This window comes from Lissotriton helveticus, chromosome 3_1, assembly GCF_964261635.1.
Source record: "Lissotriton helveticus chromosome 3_1, aLisHel1.1, whole genome shotgun sequence".
Lineage (NCBI taxonomy): Eukaryota > Metazoa > Chordata > Amphibia > Caudata > Salamandridae > Lissotriton > Lissotriton helveticus.
In genome coordinates this window covers 478,072,698-478,088,607 of record NC_136061.1, presented here as the reverse complement: position 1 = coordinate 478,088,607, position 15,910 = coordinate 478,072,698, and the positions used below count along the sequence as shown (strand labels likewise).

The 15,910-nt window shown below is 47.5% G+C and overlaps 1 protein-coding gene across 5 annotated transcripts in view; it reads right to left on the bottom strand.

Moving 5' to 3' along the window:
• The window catches only part of GULP1 (GULP PTB domain containing engulfment adaptor 1), a 1,926,496-nt gene that overhangs the window by 504,170 nt on the left and 1,406,416 nt on the right, over window positions 1–15,910 (bottom strand). For all 5 annotated transcript variants that reach the window (XM_078683687.1, XM_078683689.1, XM_078683690.1 and 2 more), the window contains one exon: window positions 10,155–10,253. In XM_078683687.1, the coding sequence (XP_078539813.1) occupies window positions 10,155–10,253 (99 nt within the window). The remainder of the gene's footprint in view (window positions 1–10,154; window positions 10,254–15,910) is intronic.

The following is a 15,910-nucleotide window of genomic DNA, read 5'->3' as shown; positions in this document are numbered from 1 at the left end:
TTTCGCTGACCTGGGCTAATCTTCTATTCAGTGGGTTCTCCAAGTGAAAATATCTGACCTCATAAAGCCCTAGTCAGCTACAGTTTGCAGCTTCAACCTGCTGCAGGTTTTTGACTTCCCCAAGAGTTGTCTAAGACCGACGGTAAAAATCTTTGGCAGGCTCGTCCGTGACAGACTCCCCATCGATGATAGCAACCCCCTCGGTCTGGAAATGTGGCTTTTCCACTTAGGGTTTTTTTTCCCGCCATCGTCAACAGCTTCACTGAGACCTCATCCAGTGCTCCCCAGCAGCAGAGACTCCTCCTCAGACACAGTTTTCTACTTTGCCCAGCTGAACCCTACCTACTCCTGGACTTTTCTTCAAAATGTCTTGTAAGTCTGAAGGTAAGTCGAGACCGGGCCCAATCCACGCTGGGTATCTGAACCACACTCCATCGCAGTCAACATTAACTTTTGACTTAGCCACTCTTGTGCAACCAGATACCTACAGTTTGCACATTGATGTTTTAGATGCTACTTTTTTTACTAGAAACATTTAAAAATCATAACTCCAGTTATAAGGATTGGATTTAATTCTCATTTTGTCATTTTATTTATTAACATTTTGTCCATGTTTCTAAATTGGTGTTTCTTTTTTTATTGAGTTGTGTTTTCACTTTATTACTGTTTGAATGTAGCATAAATACCTAACACGGTGCCCTTAAGTTAAGCCTAACTGCTTTTGTGCCAAGATACCAGAGGGTTAAGCACAGGTTAATGTAATTTTGTTACTTTTATGGTTCACCCTGACGAGGATTGTGGATATTTTGCTCAAGAAGGGTTAATCACTCCCTCAACCAATAACCCCATTTTTTACAATCTGTCTAATGCACTTAGTACTCCACATTGTCTGTGAAACAGTCACAGACCCAAAGACACCGACAGTTGTAACAAGTAATGAAAAAAAACTTTCTACCGGTGCCTGCTTCACATCGTACAGTGCAAGGCTAAAGGAACATGCCATTGCCAGTGAGTTCTACAATTACTTCTGCTCTAAAATGTAAAACCCTGCATGAGTCTCCACAAAACGTGTCTTACAAAACCCAGATCAACTGAAACTGCAGTACCTCTGTGAGAGACTCTGTGGCGTAGGGCACTTACAAGTGGAATACAAAGGGCCTGCTGAAGGATAATCCTTCTGAATGTGACTGTGCTATATGACGACACAACAATAAGTGTATCTCTATAACATCTCAGGTGAGTATGGGCGCAGCAGAGTCTCCGCATGGCATCTATTGGGTAAAAAGCAGTGTTTGATGTAGGCCAGTGGTTGCCACTTGCACTCTGTATTGGGGAAAGTCCCGTAATTTTTTGCATCAGACCTTTGCCGAGACCAAGAGAAGGAAAAGTAGATTAAGCTTAAAGACTGAGGAAGAGAAAGATGGAGAAACCTTCAATAACTGAGAAAGCAGCCACATGCAAGAGTGAGCTAAAGGGCCACGGAGTTCCTGGTAGTAGATTAATGAGGCATGAGGTGAATCTAAGACCAGACACCTTGGTATTCCACTGCTGACATTTAATAGAACTGGCCATGGACTTCTGAGCGGAGCATGGGGCACCGGAACTCATTATTTTACAAACTAAACACTGGTAAGGACCATCTTGAGGATGTACCTCCTAAGAATGTTCTTTAATCGTGATGCAAGAGAGAATGTGCACATTTCTTTGTTACATTCAGACAGAGTGGATCACCAAGGTTTGGAAAACTTTGACTGGAGAGAACCTTGAACTGGAGATCAAGACACACGATAGGAGCCCTCTTCAAATCCAGTACTGTGAACCCAACCAGAAACAGATTTCACGAACAAGAACAATCTATATGGCCAATTGTATACAAACTAACTTCTTGTGTAAACCTTTCGGTAAAGAATGAAGTGGCCAGAGGGAAACCTGTAAGCATTTGATAAGAACTTAAATATATAAAAATCCAGATCATTTAAATTATTGTGCTTGCAACGTTTCTGAGCGTAGCCTATAGCTGAGACGATTGAAAACTGTGTAATTCGGGGGCGTGGCCAGCAGCATGGCGGAGTAGCTGTGTTGAACGAGACCTCCACTGGCCCCAATCATAATCCTGCATTAATCCTGTACAACATTGCCATAAACCCAGCGTACCGACGGCGGAACACTGCCGAGAAACAGCGGTGCCACCGGTGGAAGAGAGGACGCTGTTCTGACCTCGCATTTCGGGCATTTTCTGGCGCTTGGCCTGCTGCCCGGCTGCCTCCAAGATGACGACGGCGAAGAACTAATCCGGGCCCGGGAGAGTGGCGCTCCTGCAGGGAAGGAAAGAGAGGAGAGTATCCATTGAGGCAGAAGGTGTTGTGCGCGACGTCACAAGCGCAGGGCCTCCCTGACCGCGGCAGTGGTGAGCCAGATTAAGCCTGTGGGGCCCTGGAGGTGTGGCCAAACATTTGTGGCTGATGGGGTGCCTGTTCAAAGCGCCGGCTGCTCCCTGTCCTGCGGCACTAAAGGAGATACCTCGGTGCTTGGAGCTGAGAGCGGTCCGCTGCCGCTCGCCTTAAGGTGATGAGACGTGGGTCTCCGAGGTGCGGCGACCTTCCCTGCATATTTTTGATTCCCGCAGGAGTGGCCTGGAGCCTGGGCGTGTGAGAATTGTGGTGTCGGCCCTTTGCATCCACGGACTGTTTCCTGCCTGGCAGTAAGGTGGGCCCTGTCGAAGGGTGGCTGTGGCGCTGCTGGGATAGCGTTGGCCACCTGGTCCATGACCTGTGCTGCCAGTGACATACAGGGGCCCCAAGACCCTGTTGGCCGAGAGCTTGTGGTGATGGTGTGATGACAAGGACAGGCGGGGTTGCAGCTTCTTGGTGGCTGCGATGTTCGTGGGCTCCACTGACCCTGCTGTGCCCCGTGTGTGGTGGTCGCCAGAAGCTCCACGCGGGTGGCGCCCGCAGAGGCTTGACCGCTGCCCTGAATGGTGTGTGAGACGTGAGGTGCGATCACGGCCTTAGAGAATCCCTGAAGTGGGGAGGTGGAGCTCTGGTCATTGGGGGTCGGTGCCTGGAGACTGCGGGAGAGTGCAGTGCCCTGTGATGGGGAGCTTCCCTTGCGCAGGCCCCCGGCGATGCCCCTGTGACTTTGTGGTTCTGTGGTGGGGCTCTGAATCAATGCCCACACCGTATGATGAGGAGGCTCACACTTGGATTTCAGAGCGGCGCCGACCGCGACCTTTGCTTCCCTGTCTGGTGCATCGACTAGACTCTATCACTCTGCCATTCATATGAACTTCCTACTTGTGCCAGTTAACGGGAAAATCCACCTTTGTTCCCCGGCACTGGGGTTGACGAAGGGGTGCCTCAATCCAATCCCGCCTACCTAGACCTCAGTGGAGCAGAACACCCCCCCCCCCACTGTGGACATATAACAAATTCCACCTGTGACCAGTTCAGACGGGATGGAGGGACTCGGGGTTGGAGGCTACTCTCCTGCTGACTGCCTTGTGGTTGGACACGTGGCTGTGTCCGTCACCTTTATCCAGTGCAGAGCCCCACTCCCTTTGGGCCCTGCGCTTGCCTGTGCCACGGCCGACGACCACTGGGGGCTCGACACGAATTTTCCTGCCCGACCAGGGATACCGGCCTAGCACGCACCCAGGATCGCTGCTGGGGAGCGGTTTAACATGGGCCTCAGCAACACACTGCGGTGGTGCTTCTCTTAGTAGACTGACATGCCCGGGAGGGCACCTACAGGGCCCGGCTCTAGACTCTGAACCCACTCGGCTTCAGTACCCTGACTCGGACATCGCTAGACCTCTCAGGGATCAACAGGTGGGGCAGAACTCGAGAACTTGCAGAAGTCTGTGGTTTTGAAGACACTTGCTGGGTTGTCCACTCCTGCACGTTCACCCAGGATGGCGAAAGATAAAGAGAAAGAAACCAAACAATCTCGACTGGGTAAATTGGACCTCTAAGCCGAAGTCCTCCCCATGCCGTCAGGTGCAGAGGGCAGCCCTGCTACACTGCATCTATCCTGCAAGCCATTCGTGAGTCCAGAGAGAGTCTAGAGGGGAAGATAGTGGAGGTCCGATCGGAGATGACACTGCTGCAACACGATCTCCGCAGTCTCTGAGCAGGTGAATGAGACCGAACACTGCATCTCAGAGCTTGAAGATGTCTCTCACGGCACGTGGACAGATGTTACGGCAATCTTGGCATCCGTGGCAGAAGTGGCCTGGAGAGTGGATGATGTGGAAAATAGGGCCAGAAGGAATAACCTGCGATTTGTTGGTTATCCAGAAAAGGCAGAGGGGTCCAATTTGGGTCAATTTCTTTTAACTTTTCTGAAAAATACCTTACCACAGGCGCCATTCTCAACCTGCTTTGTTATAGAACGGGCGCACAGGATGACGACCTTTGCTCTGCTGTCGGGAGCCCCTCCACGACCACTGATAGCGCGTTTTCGAAATTTTCAAGACAGGGATTTAATATTGCAAGAAATCCAGAAGAAAGAAGAGGATTGCTACGAGAATACCCGAGTGATGGTTTTTTCTGACTACTCCAGTAATGTACAAAAGCAGAGGCGAACCTCTGACCAGGTCACGGTTAAACTGCGAGCATTGGGGCTCCAATATATGTTATTATTCCCGGCCAAACTGAAGGTTATTTTCCAAGGTTCCACATCATTCTTTCAAACTCCCGAAGCGGCATGGTCCTGGATCGACGAACAACCACAGCTGCGGGGGACGATGCCGAGCGCCTCAACCCAGCCACCACTGAAATGAGGGGTTGTGTCTCAGGACAGACCCAAGGACAAACGCCGGCGGCGAGGGTTGAGGGCCCAGAACTCAGCAGGGAGTACGCCAGGAAGGGCGCTGCAACCCAGAGGTACGGACACGCTCCTGTCAGAATCTGGGGACGAAGAAGTTTGGTCCCGCCCATCATGATCCCTGAATCGATCGGAAGACACTGAACACACTGAACTATCCGAAAGGGATGACTCAGATGATGTGCATAGTGAGCACTCGTTGCTTGTAAGTATTATACAATTAGAATCAACAGACCAGAATCTCCAGTCTCCAGATGGGCAAACTCTGCAACCGCCCACCAATGGCGAGGAGACCTGAGAATCGGGGCCAGCTGGCCGCCAGCAGACAGTAAGACTTTCCCACGGTTCAGTGGGTATCGAGGGACTTAGCACTGAACTGGGGAACCATTTTGTGTGAGGTTATTGTACTATTGTGGTGTAGTTAATTGTGTGGGGGGAAGGGGGTTAACAGACCTCTTAGTGGATTACCCATACCAAAGTTGTCATGTTGACAAGCTGAAGGGCGGTGGGGGTGTCTGAAGAGTGTTGGGTGGGGGGTAGGTGGGACATTGTTTTGAGTATTGTATGTTTTTTTTTATGGAAATGGAGATCGTTTGACTCGAGGTTTTGCACATTATGCTGCAGCGAGGTTGGCGGGAGGTGGGGGGTGGGCTTGTGATGGGAGACGAGACAGGGACAACCCAAACAATAGGTTGATATGATGGACGATAAATATGCAGTAATGACATGGAATATCAATAGCTTGGGTAACAAAGTTAAAAGAGGGCTAGGGACCCGATATCTTAAGAGACATAAACCTGATATTGTATTCCTACAGGAAACACACCTGTTAGAATCGGGCTGCTCTTTCTTAGAACGGGGACAATACACCACTCTGGCTCACGCTGGATTTACCAAAAGATCACGAGGAGTGGCAATCCTTATTAGAAAATCCCCTCCCTTCCGTATCATACAACAATGGGTGGATAAAGAGGGGACATACGTGGCAGTAAGAGGTATTTGGAAACAACAGATGTTCCTACCTATTAGTGTATATGCACTCCTACGGCTACAACAACGCACGTTAGATAACTTAACAGCGCTACTTCAGCACTCTGGCCCAGCCATACATATCATGGGGGGAGATTTTAACGATGTCCTTGATCCTTCGCGGGATAGCACCCGCACCCGATTGGGTGTCCCCGAAACCACTCCATTGGCCCGCTTCTTAGAAACCCTGGCACTGTCTGATTTGTAGTGGCGACACCACCCTCATCAACGAGCTTACTCTTATTTTTCAGGGGCCCACAGAGTGTTCTCACGACTGGACTATCTTCTCGCCCTGGCGGGAGAAATACACCAGGTTGACACCATAGAATACTTAGTTAGGGGCATATCTGACCATTTTCCCCTACTGGTAAAGGTGGGTGGTGGGGGCAGTCCTCACATACCACAATGGAGACTGAATGCGTGGGCACTGCGAGATGAGACAATCGCTGAGGAGCTCTGTGTAGACTCCAAGCTCTATTTTAGTGAAAATGAGTGCTCAATCCCGTCCTCATTTACTTTATGGGTGGCGTATAAAACGGTCCTATGGGACAGAGCACAGAACATAATAGCTTACAAAAAGAAACTTGCAGCCCAGGAGGTTGAAGAATTCGAACAGAAGCTTCTAGACCTTGAGGGAACTGACCCCACCACATTGACCGAGCACATGTTGCGCCAAATTGAAATAACCAAACGAGAATACCTGGCCCTTGCAACCAATGAGGTGAAACCGACCCAACACAGACTTTACAAAACCGGGGACAGGGCGGGGAAGTTGCTAGCATGGCTTGGAAGGAAATAGAGTCGAGATGGGTACTGTCGATTAGGGAACACGCTGTCACCCACACCACTCCTGAGGCTATAGCGGGAGCCTTTGTGTGGTATTACACAACACTATATACAGCCCACAGCCAGGTGGAAGAGTCACAGATTCACCAATACTTACATACCATTGACCTACCCTCACTTACACAGGATGAGAAAGACAGCCTAGAGGGGGAGTTGACACTGGCAGAAGTGATCGAGGCCATTCGCTGACAGAAGACGGGCAAGACTCCGGGTCCCAGCGGTCTTTCGGAGAATTTTTTTAACTGAATAGTGCACTACTGGCACCTAATCTTCTTAAGATGTTCCAGGAAGCGAAGGAACAGGGGATTTTACCACAAAACCTCCGCCTGGCCACGGTGGTGGTCATCCCTAAAGCCGTGAAACCCCCAGAAGAATGTGGGTTGTATCGCACCATATCCCTACTTAATATTGAAACAAAGATCCTGGCCACAATCCTTGCGAGACATCTCTTAACCGTGATTCTCCCGCTGATACATAGAAATCAATCAGGCTTCATGCCAAAGCGTGCCACATGTTTTAATCTGCGCCACGCAGCTAATTGGATGGACAAAGTACAGGGTCGGGATAGTCCCCATCTGCTTCTCTCGCTTGATGCGGAGAAAGAGTTTGAGACAATTCATTGGCCCTTCAAGTGGTGTACTCTGGAAAAAATGGGCTTCGACCAGGCCTTCTGAGAATGGCTGTCGCTGTTATACAATACACCTGAATCGAAAGTACGGGTAAACGGAACTCTTTCTGCCAACAGGCCGATACAACGCGGCACCAGGCAGGGATGTCCCTTATCCCCTTTATTGTTTGCCCACATACTAGAACCTCTGGCCTGTCTGGTTAGAACCCGACCAGGGCTGGGTGGCTTTCTTGACGACTCAGGCCTTCTCGAAGAAGAAAGTACATCACTATATGCGGACGATATTCTGCTATATGTCACACAACCAGTTGAGACACTCCCCCGCATACTGCAAATATTGGAAGAATATGGCAGACATGCAGGCTATAAGATCAATTGTAATAAATCCACCCTCTACCTGTTGAGTGGAGAGACTGCACCTCAGACTTACCCGAGTTGTTTGCGGCTATCCATGGAGGGGTTTAGCTACATGGGGCTCTTCATTACCACCGACCCTGTGGTCATACTAGATCGTAATATTAGGGGAGCATTACAGAACTTTCAGGCGGACGCGAAGAGGTGGAGAAAACTCCCTCTGACCATCATGGGGAGGGCCTCCATGTATAAAATGGTAACACTCCCTCATGTCCTTTATATTCTGCAAAACACCTACCACAAAATACTAGATGCTATTTTTGCTTCCATTGACTGTGAACTATGTCTCCTTCTATGGGATGGAGCCCACCCACGAATAGCTAACCCTACAACGTAACCCATACAATGGAGGTCTGGCCTTAGCAGATATCAGAGCCTATGATAGGGCGGCCCACCTCATAGTCATTAACGACTGGAGCCACTCACCAGGAGATCACCCGACATATAGATTGGAAAGACTACAGTTCCGTACACGCACTCACCTACACTACATATACAGGGAGACGGGAGCGCTTGCCTCCTACCCGCTACCCAACGTGTGCTAGCGGCCTGGAAGAGTGCGGAAAAACAGATGAAATGGGAAGCGAAACCTACGCGTGAGACACCCCTGTGGGGGGGGGGGGGGGGGCGCCAGACTGACTGAGATCGGAAAGTTGAGGGGTTTGAGAGGTGGGACCCTATAGGAATCTCTAAGATAGGGGATTTGTTGGAGACAGGCTCCTTAGCCTCCTTTTCTTCCCTTCAGTCTAAATATCAGCTTCATAGTTCCCAAACCTATGCATACCTTAGACTTCAACATGCCTGGCAGGCTGAGGGGTTGGACGGTGTGACGCTGCCAGAATATGCCCCACTAGAAGGTAGGCTTCTACAGGAGGAAATCCAGAACCAGGCGATATCCCTGACGTATAAGACGCAAATCAACACTATGCCCGACAACCTTGGTCCGCTGTGCGCCAAGAAGGAACTCACCACCGGCTCACTTGAAGACATAGATTAGGAGGCGGCCCTTATGCTCCCCCACGAAGAAGCAATCAGACTGAGGCTGCGTCTCATACAATATAAGATCCTCCACAGGGTCTACTTTGACAGGGCACGCCTGCAATGGCATGTGGAGCGCGGCACATATATACACACCCTTTGGAAATGCAGATATATCCAAACCTACTGGCACACAATCTTGGGAGAATTGAACAATATACTGGGAGTTCACCTAGAGTTAGGTGCTAAATTCCTGCTACTAGGTATCGCCACAGACATTGACCTGCCGCAATACTTTCCTACTGGCTAATCTAGGATTAGTAGTAGCTAGAAGAGACATAGCTAAGTACTGGGGAGCTCAGCAACTTCCTAGACTTATGGAATGGAAGGCTAGCATGGACATATACATGGTTGCGGAGAAAGTGATTTATAACGTGAGGGGCTGCCCACGTAACATCAGAAAAGTTTGGAAGCCGTGGATAAAATACTACAATCTAGACGTAGACGCCGATGGGGGAAGTCAAGACCTTTCACGCGGCAGGCCAGAAAAAAGTTAATAACAACTGTGATGTCTAATCTATGCCTGACGATTAAGAATGTACGAGACTAGATATCTGTATTTATATATATGTGATGTTGATGTAAGCCTATGTTCTCCCATTGAAAAGCCTGCAACAATACCTTCCACCCATTGCTGTACCTTACTGCCTGCAATTGAGTATACTTCGTGCATTAACGACTCCTTCTTCCAATTGTATGTTTTGTTATTCAAACAATAAAATGAAAAATAAAGGGGCATATTATCAAGCCTGTGCGATAAAATTATCGCCGCATTATCGGCCGAAAACGGCCGATAAAGCGGCGGTAATGGGCTTGATAATATGCTCTATGGAATTCCAATCGAAGCCCATGTTAGATGTTTTCACATCTAACATGGGCTTCGATTGGAATTCCTTAGAGCATATTATCAAGCCCATTATCGCCGCTTTATCGGCCGTTTTCGGCCGATAAAGCGGCGATAATTTTATCTCACAGGCTTGATAATATACCCCAAAGTTTTTTAAAAACTGCGTAATTCATGCTGTACATTTTCAGGCGCTCCTGACTTTAGTTTCAAAATAACATTCATTTCAGTCACAATGCAAACAACGATGGAACATAGGTCGCTTGAGTATTTAATTGGTTGTGCACAGCTTGATATTGCTTGGGGTTTCCCTGGATAATGTTTGAATTTGTTCACCATCAGCACACTCCGATAAATAAAATAGTTAAGACTTAGCAGGTAGCTTCTTTTCCCTAGTGGGAAAGAGTCAAACCGACTTCGTAATGAAGGAAGAATAATGCGTGTAAATCAAAATCACTTTGTTTTAAGAGATAAGTCTTCTAATGCATTCCAGATGCTTTGTCAATCTTATTACAAAGGAACTTTCCTTACCTTTGTCTTTGGTTCTAGGATTTTCACACCATAAATTGAAATCTGTAACTCAACTTTGGGGGTTTTCTGGCCTTCCGATTTCTTGATATGTCTGGCAAACTGTATAAAAATAAGTATAATTTTTAGTTTAATTTCCAAATTATGTTTACGATTTGTATATTCGCTCACAATGCAACCACGCATTATACATACGTTCTCTAAATATGACCCAAGTTGGTGTCCTAACAATTCACCATTGGCATGACAATATCAAATAATTATCACATCCTTTTCTTTGTGTATGTTTCCACAGGCACTTCTTAAAGTCAGCCTGTTTGAGCAGGTGAATTTGGGAAAAATCACAGTGTCCACATGGCTGCATTTAAAAGCATAAATATGCGGTTGTGCAAATGTATGTCAGAGTTTGCATTCGAGGCTGTGCTTACGAAGTTTGTTCATGCACATGATGTCGGGCTGCTGCAGACGCAATGCGAGACACGGGCCTCTTTCACAATGTGGAGCACCATCTCCTCCTTTTTCCCTGCGCCCCCCTTCCTGCTCTCCTCCCCCCTCCTGCCCCCCAGCACGCCTTGTTTGAAGAAGTACTCCCATCATAAAAGCCATACTACAGAGAAATGTGCTCACTGCCTATACTGCGCTCTCCTATACACCGGCACTCCAGTAGAACACAGGCTTTTAGTACAGAATTTAAGTTCTACCCCAAAACTAGGGTTAAAAAATAAACTCCATCGAAATGGATTGGCTGGGTTGACGAACTCTAAAGCAGTTGAAGGGCGAGGCTGCACAGGAGTAGTGCTATTAACCAAGCCAACCGCCTGCACAGAGGTCCCCGTAGATGATATGGGACCAGTGTTCGGGAGACATGCGCTTGCACATTTGTCTAGAGTGAACAGCTTGTCCCAAATGTGTGACTGTGTCTGTGGGTGAAACTCTTTGTTTGGATGTATAGCACGATTTTTAGGACGCTAGCCTTCCAATTTACAAAATTACAGGGTTTGCTACTGCAAAGTTGTGCGTTTCCATGTACTTCACCATGTTTGAGAGTCGAAAAGTCTTTCAGAATCACAGAATGGGCTTTGCAACTCATTCCGAATCGCAATTAGGCGGGCACTTGAAAGCGGTATCCTCACTAAACAGAGAGTTGCAACAACATGCATCAATGCGTTCTGATGATAAACGGTGTTGCAAACCCTTGATCAGATACCAACATTCATGTGGGGGTGGTATCAGATTGTGGGGGAAGAAATGCCTTTAAAGCAGCTTTTTTCAAGATGGTCCCAAAGAGGGGTAGCCTCTGAGAAGAGTTTAGGTGAAATTTGGACTCATTGATGGAGAACCTCAGGTTGAACAATAATAACATCACGCACTGTAGGTGAAGCGACATTAACTGAGAAAAGCCTGTCTTTAACAGCCTGTTGTCAAGGTATGGGAACACATGTCCCCAACCATCACAGATAGAAGATGGCCACCAAATTGACCTTCCTAACATCCCAGAGGCCAAATTGTATGATGTTGAATTGAATTGTTGAAACTGAGTGGATCCCACTACAAACTGCAGTTATCTACTGTGGCACTGTAAAATTGGTACATGAAAGTATGTGTCCTGCAGATTCCAGAAAACTATACAGTCATCATGGTCCAAGGCCAGCAGAACTTGTGTGAATGTTATTATTCTCAACTTCTGTATTTATTTATTCATTTATTTTCAATTTCATATAGTGCGAATGTGGCACATTGGAAGTAGTGCACCTTACACGAACACCAGATTACATTACACAAGGTCAGCTTACTTTTTATTATTTTTTATGTTTTTAGGCATAGAAAGATTAAGTGATTTGCCAGGAATCACAAGATCTTGAGCCAAAGACAGGACTTCAAGCTGGATACCCAGTGCCCAAAGCCTGAAGCTTTGCTGGCAGGCCATATCTCCTTCGAATTTGAATAAATGTGTTAAATATACAGTGATCCAGAACAGGACAATATTCTTTTTTTTCAGTACCTGAAAGTAATGGGAGTAGCATTTAATCCCCCTTCTGCCTTGGACATTATCTATATCGCAACATTAACACCTCCACGTAGAGGTGATTCGTTGATACCTGCATGACAACTGGGGGTAAACAATGAGGATCATCCAGGAAGGGTAGGGCTTAACCAAGTTAGTTAATCTGCAACATCCATTTATCTGATGTGACTGAATTTCAGTGGGTTAGTTAATTCTAAATCCATTATCCCCACACCCTCGGTGGTCACTCATGTTCATTCAATTATATACTAAAGCACGGTTGCTGCTACATCTTTCCCTTTCTCATAGCACCACTTCAGTCTCTAAAGCCCTAAAAAATCTGCTAGGCCTGTCAACTAGTTTGTGTTTGTGATGGCTGATGTTGGTGGACGTTGACGCCTCTGAACCTTTGAACTTTTTATACAATTGTTGGGTCTGATTTACTGAGGAGGCCAGACCCAGAGATCACGCAGAGGCCTGAATATTGAATAGTGTTGGCTTTCTCACTAAAGCCGAAGCTCCGGGAAGGGACATATCCATCAAAGAAGTCTGGACATCTTCAGAAATCTCATTTCCCAGGTGCCTGTTTATGGTGGTTTGCTGTGGAGTGTTTCATAAGTGGATCTGAAAAGGATATGGACCAGGCTCCCAAAATTGGGTCGATCAAGACCACATTGACAGACAAAATCGGCTCTTAAGTAGAAGGCTCTGGATCAAGGATTCCTGTCAGTAAATTCTCCTTTGTCTCCTCAGTAGGAAAAGTTGCTCCAACACTTCCTAATGATTGCAGCAAAGAAATGTTCTCCTCAGTAATGGGCCATGTGGTGAATCAAGATGCAAATCAGCTGAAGTAGGAAGGCCACTGGCATTCTGTAAATCCATCAGTATAGTGTGGGGAGAATAAATTGTAAGTCTCTTCATCATTAGCTTCATCATTTGAATGAGGTCCAAAAAAAAACTTCCATCCTCTTTAACTGGGGTGGCTCCTACGCTAAGGCGGAGGAGCATTGCCCCACTGCTCTTAGATCAGTGAAAAAGGTAAAAATAAAATTATAATAACAACGTTATTATCATTTTACTTTTTGTTGCTGCTGGGCTAGGTTAGGGTGGGGCAGGCTGGTGGCTCAGGGGTGGAGTCATGTGCACACTAAGTGTGCATGACTGCTTGGCTGGCTGTCTTGGGCTGTCCAAACAGTAATTCACACTTTGCATGTTCCCCACCAGGCTGTAAACACAGGCTCCCTGTCTATGTCTGAGCACCGATCCATGGTGCTCAGACCAATCACAATGGTACATTGCAGCATTGTGATTGGCATAGGAGAACCTGTTAGCTTCCTGCTTCTTCCGGACTGGAGTCAGGAAGAGAAGAAGAGCAGAGAGAAAGAGAAAAAAATGATGGAAAATGTAAGTGTTTTTTAAAAATATTTTTCAACCCCAATCTGCCCCTTCAACCCATCACCCCTGTACCCTACCAGCCACCATTGGAAAGATACTGATGTCACAGGAGAAGCGTCTTCCACATCAGACTGCACTTTTGTATTTGTGTAGTATGCCACTGAGCAAACCCTAATGACAACTGCTTCGAATCCAGAGCTGACACCAATGGATACAGTACAGATGTCATTAGAGACGTTGCCAATGGAGCAACATCATTCAAAGTGTACAAGAATGGCTCAGTGCCGGAGGCAGGGTAGTCTGAGCGGGGTGAGTCAATGACAGGGGAAGACTCATCAGTTCCCCGAGGCCAGAAGACACGTCAAAGAGAACGTAAATAGGAGTGAAATTGAAAATATGTAGAATGGCCTCCATAAAAGCAGCTACCTGAATGGGAGTTGATGCTGGCCCCAGGAATTGGGGGCCCACACCATCTAAATCTGAACAGTGCTCCAGAGAGAACGACAAAGCCGTAGCAGTGTACAGTGAAGGCAAACTATATTCACTCTAGTGAGAACAGGAGTGTCTAAAAGTCAAAGAAATTGCCAAATGTTTTTGTGAATTCTCTTTATCTTGTACTTTGACTTACACTAACTGAAAACAGTGACCTTTTTGTCTGTTGTGCTTGGCCATGTAAAGTGTGGCTTGTTGCTCCCTGGTCACCACCATGTTCATCAAGAGGCATCTGTTGCAGGACTTGGAGCTGCGTCCAGCTATCCGGCTGATTTCAAATTGGAGAAATATTAATTTGTTCAATAAAACCGTAACTGATGTCAGTGTACAGGTGTGGTGCCTACATGCAGCTCTGTGTCGTCATATCTCGGGTAGGATGAAGTCATCAGAAGGCAAAACGCACCATCTACCGGCAAGCAGAATATAGTGCAAGAATGTTTCAGGTCCAGTCTGGTGCCTTGGAGTTTCAATCGGAGAGGGATCTTCAATCAATCTATCAATCAGGGTAATTGTAAGCACGCTACTCACCCGTGAGGGTCTCAAGGTGCTGAGGGTGGGGGGAGGGGTCCGCAGGCCTGCTCAGCCAAAGAGCCAGGTCTTGAGGGTCTTCCTGAAGGTGTTCAGGGAGGGGGAATATTCTGATGTCTGCCAGTAGCTCGTTGCAGGTCTTGCCAGCGATGTGAGAGAAGGATCTTCTGCCTGCTCTGGCTCTGTGGATGTGTGGGGTTTTGACCAGCGCGAGGTTGGCAGATCAGAGGTTTCTTTGGGGTACGTGGAAGTTGATTCTGTGGTTGAGGTATTTGGGTCCATTGTTGTGTAGGTATTTGTAGGCATGAGTGAGGATTTTGAAGGTGACTGTTTTCTCCATGGGGAGCCAGTAGAATCTTCTCAGGAGTTGGCTGATGTGCTCGTGCCTGGGGATGCCGAGGACGAATCTGGCAGTGGTGTTCTGTATTGTCTGGAGTTTGCTGAGTAGGGACTTGTTGATGCCGGTGTAGAGTGAGTTCCCATTGTCCAGTCTGCTGGTGATGAGTGCATGGGTGATGGTCTTCCTTGACTGAGGGGGGATCCATTCGAAGGTCTTGTGGAGGATCCGGAGGGTGTTGAAGCAGCTGGAGGTGACAGCGTTGACCTGTCGGTTCATGGTGAATGAAGAGCCGAGAATGAAGCCAAGGTTTTTGGCGTGGTCTGAGGGTTTAGGTGGGCTTCCGAGGGTGGATGGCCACTAGGTGTTGTCCTATGCTGAGGGGGAGGTTCCAAAGACGAGGACTTCGGTCTTCTCGGCGTTGAGTTTCAGGAAGCTGTTGGTCATACAGACTGCGATGTCTTGCATTCCTTTCTGGTTGTTGAGTTTGGCGCTGTTGGGGTCTTTGGTGAGGGAGAATATGAGCTGGATTTTGTCTGCGTAGGATACTATGTTGAGACCATGTTGTTGGGCGATGGCTGTGAGGGGGCTATGTAGATGTTGAAGAGGGTCGAGCTCAGTGATGACCCCCGTGGAACTCCCCAGGTGATTTGCGTGGGATCGGAGAGGAAGGGTGGTAGTCTGATCCTTTGGCTTCTTCTGGGGAGGAACGATCGGATCCCGTCCAGGGCTGTTCTTTATATGGTGGTGGCGTTGTGTAGTCTGGTGACTCGTGTGCGGTGGGAGACGGTGTTGAATGCCGCTGATAGGTCTACTTTTTTCACATAAGCATGATTTTAAATATATTTTCAAATGTATTTCCATTTTGAACTTATCTATAAGTAATTAATTTCTCCTCATCATGGATGGTCAAAAACTATCTTAAATTGAATGGCAAGAAGACAGAGGCTCTTATTTTTGGGGACAAGGCAAACATCTGGTCCGGGGAGTGGTGGCCTGAAT